At 46.3% G+C, this 7,665-nt stretch overlaps 2 protein-coding genes across 6 annotated transcripts; one reads left to right on the forward strand and one right to left on the reverse strand.

The window, feature by feature from the left end:
* Positions 1-85: 85 nt before the first annotated feature.
* Positions 86-3,080, forward strand: MRNIP (MRN complex interacting protein; the record flags this gene model as incomplete). The annotated part of the gene is made up of 5 exons (XM_010719130.2): positions 86-246; positions 1,017-1,086; positions 1,387-1,523; positions 1,787-1,874; positions 2,388-3,080. Coding segments are annotated over 5 exons (1,017 nt in total), but the record flags the coding sequence as incomplete, so codon positions are not given.
* Positions 3,081-3,563: 483 nt separating this feature from the next.
* SQSTM1 (sequestosome 1) lies at positions 3,564-7,616 on the reverse strand. 5 transcript variants are annotated; one of them, XM_031555728.1, is made up of 7 exons: positions 7,490-7,616; positions 6,493-6,722; positions 6,241-6,397; positions 5,701-5,790; positions 4,951-5,195; positions 4,618-4,699; positions 3,564-3,880 (listed from the first exon to the last, which is right to left on the reverse strand). In XM_031555728.1, exons 1-7 carry the CDS (start codon positions 7,536-7,538, stop codon positions 3,723-3,725), a joined length of 1,011 nt encoding a protein of 336 aa, XP_031411588.1. In that variant the 5' UTR covers positions 7,539-7,616; the 3' UTR covers positions 3,564-3,722. The 5 variants fall into 5 exon arrangements, with proteins under 5 accessions (XP_031411588.1, XP_010717428.1, XP_010717425.1 ...); XM_010719126.3 differs by having other exon boundaries at positions 4,945-5,195; XM_010719123.2 differs by having other exon boundaries at positions 4,492-4,699; positions 4,945-5,195.
* Positions 7,617-7,665: the final 49 nt, after the last annotated feature.

Genomic DNA, 7,665 nt, shown 5'->3' on the forward strand with positions numbered 1-7,665 from the left:
GCAGCCTGTGGTGGGAGGGGGGAGCCGAGCGGTGGCGGGGGCGCTGGGCGCTGTGCGGCCCGGCGCGGCGGGCGGTTTGCGTTGAGGCGCGGCGTCACGTCGTGTTGTTCCCTGCCGGACGCTCCCTGCCGCTGTGTTACTTCTGCAGGTCTACGGGCAGGGCTCCGGCCGGGACTGCAGGCTGCACGTCCAGAAGCTGAACTTGCTGCAGGGTGAGGCGGAGGAGGCTGCTGCCCGCACGGCTCGGTAGGGGCTCGTTGGGCTGTTGGGCTGCTCTCCCTGCTGAGCGCGGTTCTGCCCTGTGGCAAAGCCCAAACGCGTGCCATCCGTGTCACCTCTCGGTTACAATTTAGCGTCCCGGCATGCTGCTTTGAACGAGGGCTTCTTTCAGTTAAGATTATGGGTCGTTATTGTGTTGGTTAGGCCTTTACCTGTTAAAATATGTGGAACAGAGTTTTGATTTGTTTGGTTAATCTCTTTTATTGACAAAAATGCATTAGTGCAAACATTTGGGTGTAATTCCTCCTAGTCTGGAATATCTGAGTGATGCTTTCCTGTTTATTTCACCCCGGAGTTTGTTTATTAATTGCCTAATTGTGAACTGAGCTTGAACTTGTAATGCTTCCTCTGCACTCAGGGTTATTTTCAGAGATGAGTCAGAGGCAGTTAGATAACTTCGTTGTGTAATGCAGTGCTTCAGAGTTAAGTTTTGGGAAGAAAACTCAGTGTTTGTTCACTTTATTAAAAAAAAAAAAGTAGCTATTCCCAAACATTATGAAATAAATTCCCTGTTTCCTTGCTTGCTTAGGGTATAATCAATGGTTTTAAGCTGTCATCCCAAAAGATATATTGTTCTATCCCTAATTACGATCAATTAAAAATTGTCAGTTCATAGTGCCTTTAGATCAGAGTCATTACTCTATTGGTATGGGAGGAAAGCAGACTAACTTCCAATAAAATATAAACAGACGATTTGCATGCTGTATTAGGAACTCCAATTTAAACATCTGTTTCAGGTACAGAGAAGAATGTGAAAATGACAACAGAAATGCTGCAGTCCTTCATGAGAACAGTTTGGTGCAGCAGGTGAGATGCCTATAAAGCTGGAGTAAATACCTACCCATGCTGACCTGGGGAATCAAAGTGAAACCAGTGATCCCTTTATATTAAGACAGCTGAGATGATAGTGTACATACAAGCTCCAGGAGAGAGGCAGAATGTGATGCATACAGAAACTCTCTGCGCTACCAGATACTGAACCTGGGAACAAGACAGAGGAACATGTCCTAAAGTGACTTGTTGCTGGAGGCATTCAGCTCAACTGTGACAATGTCAGGATTGAGAACATTGTATTTTGCTGTTTTCAGTAATTCTCTGATGTTGTAGGGGGGAAAGACAGAAGTCAGTCGCTGGAGTAAGTATCTGGACAAGGGCAGTGAAGATCAAGAAGAGGAGGAAGAGGAAGGAATTACAGAAAGGCAACAGTTCTGTTCCCGGAGGAAGAATGCTGTGGAAGAACGAAGGTACGGTGATACAGGCTGGCATTTTGGATGATAACAGAAATAACTTCTTTTTGTAATTCCTACCTTAAAGTGATGATAATTTGTTAAAGGGTTGTGGGAGGTATTTTATCATTATAGCTGAACGAAGTACAGGCTGTAATGAATAGTGTGGCTTAACTTTATTGCTAGGAGTTTACTTTTCATGAGCATTTATGGTGACTTGTTTGTGATAAAAATGACAGTGGAGTTAATCAGGCACCTTTCTGTATGGTTCTTTCGATCAGGAAAAAGCAGGAGAGTTTCCTCTACAGTGATGTTCAGGAGAACTCAGAGGAAGATGGTGCTCTCCAGCTTGCCTACCGAGCCAAAAAGGTTAGAACCTCTTGAGTATTTTTAGCTGTAGAAGAGTAAAACAAAACTGTTTTCCTGGCTCCTTTTATGTCATTGTAACTTTGAAGTTTTAGACGTCTTCCTCTGCTCTTCTACCGAATGAACAGGGAGAAGCAGCAAATCGTATTGTGACTTTCTCTGTGAAGGGTTTTAGTCAGGTATAAGCAAATGTCATCTGGTGTAAGGTAAAAGTGGTTGAGCCAGATTCCTCCATCAGTGCAACTGTTGTCAGTTCTGTTTTGCTGTTGTAGAGCATCAGCACCTTGCATAAGACACAGCTATTGGGTTACTGTGATTATCTGCTCTGCTATTTAAGTTGGCTTGAGTCTTCTCAGCCCAGGGTTCATAGATCCACTTAGAGCATCAGTCTCAGCTCTGCTTCAGATTGCTGGTGAAAACTTAAGTGTATTTAAAGGACAAGAGTGCTCTTTCTTTGCCTGTTTCTTGGTACACATGCTGCATTTACAACCAAGTTCTTTCTTTTTCTTGTTACAGCACAAGAAATGTTCAACAGCAGTGCCTGATGAAGATGCTGTTTCAGCAGACAGTGGTGTAGTGCCAACTGTCTTTGAGTCCATAGTGCCACAACAGAACAACCATCCCCCAGCTGCTTGTACCAAACCCTCCAAGTGGGAAAAGTATCTCTCCTGTTCTAACAACTGTAGTGAAAATGCTGTTATGGCCACCTTGTCACCACAGGATGGCAGTGGAAAGTTGGGACCACACAGCACCACTGCTGTAAGTAAGGCCACTACACATTTGGAACAGGTTCAAAGTGCTCTACCTCTAGGTACAGACTTTGAATCTAAGAAGTGCATTGCTAGCACCGAGCAACTTGCCTTAAAACTGCCTGGCAGCATGCTGCCCAGCATCAGTTGCTCAGGTGAGAATGATGCATTGGCCAAAGAACCTCGAAGTCGGGTGCTATGGGCTGGAGCTGGTGACTTCAACACTGGCAGCAGACTTCCTGTACCCACCCTTCTGAGGCCCAAGCCTCACACCACTTCTTGTGAACGCCTCTTCTGCACAGGTGATGACTTTAATGATGATTTCTGAGAAACTTGGGCATCTTCACCATTGCTTTTCTCTCGGTCTGTTGTGTTTTTGGCTTGTATACTGACTATTGAAGCAAGATTTTGAAGTGAAGGTGGCTTTAAGAGCACTATTAAAGAAGTTGCTTAAAAGTTATCTAGCTGTCTTTTGTTGGAAAAGACTGATCCAAGAAGCAAGTGCTGGATTTGCACAGTGGTGTCTAGCAAGCGTATTAGAAGTAAGAATGGAAGTAGGGAGGGAGCAGAGATGTATCCAAGACTTTAAGGATATGTGACTGGTACAGTTAAGTTCTGTGATTAATTCCCCACTATAAACTGCAACTCTTTTTCCTTGTTCTAGCTCTTTATTTACATCGCCCATAGCAACTATTTCATTCAAAGCCACTGTGCAGGCTTCAGAGCCATTTGATTTCTCTTCACAGATGAATAGTCCTAAGGGTCTGCTCAAAGCCTGAGTTATAGGCAAGAAACAGACTGCCACAGTGCTGGGCTGTTTCTTATACTGGGAGTCACCTGACATGGAAATCATGTGCTCTTGGCCTGGAACCTTCTATCTTATAATCAAGTTGCAGTTAACAGAGTAGAACAGTAATGATAATTAAACACCCACAAACTCATCACCAGTGAAAGAGTGGCAGTATTTATTTCTTCCTCCACACTACAAGCACTTAGGACCATGAAACAGAAACTTTTAACAGAAGATACATTTGCTACAAGTTAACTGTACCACATTATTTTCTTTCGGTTAGAAGGAAACTAGTCTTTGTTACACAGATTACTACAAGTTAGGAGGCTGCTTGGAATACTGGATGGCATCTAGTGCTGCCCCAATGTCACAGTTCTTTGTCTGCAGGAGTCGAGTGAGCCATCCACCCTCATCAGAGAAGCCCATAGAGAGCATCTGGGACAGGGATTCAATCAAGCGAGGGTCTGCTTCTGTTGAGAGAATGATAGTTTGAAGTTAAAATGCTTCACATTAATAGCAAACCAGACAAGGCTGTAGTATCACATGGTAGGCTGGCACTAATCCTAGCAGATCTAGCATAGCTGACAAGCATTGGAAGACACTCTCCTCTGTATCCTACGAGGCAGACATTTTGAGGTACAGCATATGTAACCTGCTAAGGAAACAGCTGAGTTAGATCTGTCTGTCCTTGCCGTAAATTTCAGTGCTGGTGGATTCAGTTAAGTGACCTGGCATACTTTTAACTAGCTCTTGCCAGAAAAGTGTCTTAAGTCACAGGATGTACTGTCTACAGCCTGCATTAAAAGGCTCTCAAAGGGTACACAGCAAGGACACCGTTTAGGAGGTCACCTTTTTCATGCTGCTCAAATGGCATATTAGTACCAGTTTAAGACTTGCTGCTCCTGTTCAAGCAGAGAACATGCCTCTTCCTAACAGCATGCAGAGTGCTGCCGGAGCAAAAGTTACAATTTAACCTGTCCATATGGGAGCTTGGTTCCTAAGCAGGTTTGCTTATACTGGGCAAGTTGGCAATAATTGAGAGCAACTTTCACTCACATGAAACCTGCATGCATTCTCGTACCTGGTGGGAGATGTGGGTAGAGTGCAGCCTCTCTCAGCCCTGTAGGTCCTGCCTGGGGAGCTTCCTGAGCTACATCTAGGGAGCTGGGATCATCTGTCTCTGGCATTTGTAGAGACTGCAGTTCACCTGTGGAAGGATCCACTTCTTTGGAAGATAAGTGGGTCCAGTCCTCATCACCCCCTGATGAACTGCTTGACTCACTGTGTTCCTGAAATGGAAAGAAAGGAGGTCCAGGTGCTGCAGTGCTTTCCAGGTAGGATGCATGCTCTTACTATCTGCTTTTAATAGGAAGAATTACCTTCACAACAAGTCCCACCTTTGCTGTAAACCAGTAAAGCAAAGGTACCACATTATCTATCTGCTGACAACTGAATCATCAATCTCACAACACATACTGAATTACTTCCTTTTCAGTAAAGCCTCAGCAACCGTATTAAATTAGTACAGTGTTACTTGTACCTGGGACTGGAGGCTGCCATCTTCCATTTGTGTGGGCACAGGATCTATCACCATGTCTTGTATCTGCTCTGCAACATTGCTTACTACCGTAGCAGAATCTGTGTTATTCCAGTATGGTTTGGTCTGACTGTTCTGGTTAAGAGTACTGCTGCTTGACTCAGCGTTGTTATTCTCTTGATTAGGAGAAGCAGGAGTCACTCTGCTTCTCTGTCCTCCGTGTTCCACGTCAATATCAACTTCAATACCTAGGAACACATTTGAGACCAAAAAAAAAAAATCAGATTTTTTGAAAGCAGTTCTAAGAAAAAGTACACATTAATCCTGGACTGAATGCTGTAGCATGGCTGTAATCCTATAGTTTTCCATATAATATGTATGAATTCAAGTGTGAAGCATTCTTTTAGTAAGCTTTGATGCACCAATTAGTCATCCTTCACTAAATAGACAGACCATATGTTTAGAGGGTCAAGGCAGAACTTAAGCCTGCCTAAGAAAAATATCACTGTAACATGATTTTAAACCATTGGTGACTTGGGGTTATATAATTAATCCCTTCCTCAGCTCCTTACAAAGGACTCTGAAAAGGTACTGAGTGGGTAGCCTATACCCAATTTTAGTACACAATAATTTAAGGCTTTGAGGCTTAGTAGCACAAAGTGGTTCTGGTACCAACCATTACAGCTGGCCACTGCTCCTGGTGGGAGCAAAGCCAGTCTCAGGGATGGGGATGACACACTGTAAGTCACTTACCCAGGGGGCTCAGAAAAGCTGCCACACTCTCCCCAACATTCTTTAAGAAGGTGACATTGGGGTCCTGGGGCTGGCTGTTAGTAGAAGCTTCTAGAAGAACAATTTGTGTTAGTACACATAGCAGCCCACAGGGAAAGAGCACATCCCCAGGAATTCTTGGTGCTTATTTTGTGTCACTCATCTGCACAGCATAAAGGCAGCAGAGAGACTAAAACCACCTCTGGAACAGAAGACCAGTGGCATTAGCATTGTTAAGGCTCATCAGCCATGCTGAAAGGCACATCTAAGAGCAGAGCAGTGACATGCTTGACCTAATAGCTCTGCTTGGTCTGGTTTCAAATAATCCCTCTGTAAACTCATATATTGCATGGCCACAAGACACACCATAAGTGAAGTGTCCTGAAAGGGGCTAATTATTTCACACAAATTAGATTAGTTCCCATGTCTGTTTTCCCACCCAGATTCCACACTGTGCTGTGAAGTCCCAGCTACTCTAGCTCCTCCACCACTACTCTCCTTTACCAGACCATCTCCTCTTACCTCCAGCAGCAGGTGGACTGGAGGCAGCAGCACTGGCTTGGGCTTGTTCCGAGTTCTGGCATGGAGCTGCAGGTCCAGGATACCCCCAGCAGTGCATCCAGGGGAAAGGTGGGACGCCATGCCGCATCTTACGGAGCCAGCGCCCTCTGGGAAACCACTGCAAAAGGTAACGTTTGTGGGGCCAAGCGAAACTTAAAGCTTACATCTGGGTAGCATCCCATTCGTTGGTTCCACTCCCTAAGTTTTGCTCACCTCAAATGGATTCAGCAGCGGGCTTTGAAACATCACCATGTTGTGCTCCTTGTGGATGCCTTTCCCCTCGCAGGTGCTGCACAGGTCGTAGTTCGGGCAGACGGTGCACTTGAAGCGAGCACCCACCACCGGCCCCTCGCAGCCGTCGCAGATGACGTTGGGGTGCACCATGTCACGGGGAGGCTCCTGGCTGCACTGCGAGCGATGTTCACGCCTGCACTCCTTTTTCTCTATTAGGAAAAGGGAACTTTGCATCAAGAACGAGGGTACTATTTAAAGGCTGGAAATCGGGCAGAGGAGAAGGAAACACAAACAGCCCTTGTCACAGCAGTATTGACTTACTAGGTCAGTTTATTTTTACACTGGCTGCCAAACACAAGCTGGGGGCACATAAGAACACTGACCAAGTGCAAAGGGGTGTTACAAGGATACCTGCTCCTCAAACAGCATGCCTTATCCCTAGCACTCTGCATGTTTGTTTTAGATTAGTGCTGCACCACCCTGCTTGGTGTGTTGTCCTACCTTGTGAAGTGCTGTGAGAATGGAACACTTCTTGAGAGGGCTCAGCAGTGCCAGGATGCACAGCAGATGAGAACTGAGACAAGAAGGGTGGCTTACATGACTCATTGCATGGACTGCAGATAAAGCTTTGCAGATATCCAAGTGAACAGAAAGGACTGGGGAACGATGTGCTTAGGAATAAGCTGGATTTTGGGCTCCTTAGCATGTCATGGCACCTGCTGGCAGTACAGCGGGGAGTTCACAGAACCAGCCCAAACACAGCAGCTCTCACCGTGCCAGCCGAGGCCACGGAGCCAGGAAGAAGCCCTGGGCAGGATGTGTTTATGTCCTGTCCTTACCTTGCCCTTCATTTAATCCCCCCTCTGAGCTGTGGCATGAGGATGAGGGACAGGACGGGGATTTTCCCATTCTCGGAGCCCAGCCAGCAGCACATCGAGCCAAAGCCCTCAGTGCCACCGGGGCTGCGGGGCATTACCTCTGATGTACACGCGGAAGACCCCGTCCTGCACATAAGGCATGGCCATATCCAGCTCCTCGTCGGTGGAGAACGCGATCAGGTCCCCGTCTTCATCTGGGTAGGGCAGAGAACACCGTCAGGCGCTCGGCCCAGGGAACAGAGGGACACCGCGCCGCCGGGCCCGCACCCACCTC

This window comes from Meleagris gallopavo, chromosome 15 (genome assembly GCF_000146605.3).
Source record: "Meleagris gallopavo isolate NT-WF06-2002-E0010 breed Aviagen turkey brand Nicholas breeding stock chromosome 15, Turkey_5.1, whole genome shotgun sequence".
Classification (NCBI taxonomy): domain Eukaryota; kingdom Metazoa; phylum Chordata; class Aves; order Galliformes; family Phasianidae; genus Meleagris; species Meleagris gallopavo.

What these genes read in the sequence shown, in the direction of transcription:
- SQSTM1 (XM_010719123.2), bottom strand. Translation starts at nt 7,538, where the DNA reads ATGGCCATGCCTTATGTGCAGGACGGGGTCTTCCGCGTGTACATCAGA. An exon ending in CAGTCCACCTGCTGCTGGAG is followed by an intron (nt 5,791 to 6,240) that starts GTAAGAGGAGAT and finishes TTGTTCTTCTAG; the next exon opens with AAGCTTCTACTAACAGCCAG. An exon ending in AGCTTTTCTGAGCCCCCTGG is followed by an intron (nt 5,196 to 5,700) that starts GTAAGTGACTTA and finishes ATGTGTTCCTAG; the next exon opens with GTATTGAAGTTGATATTGAC.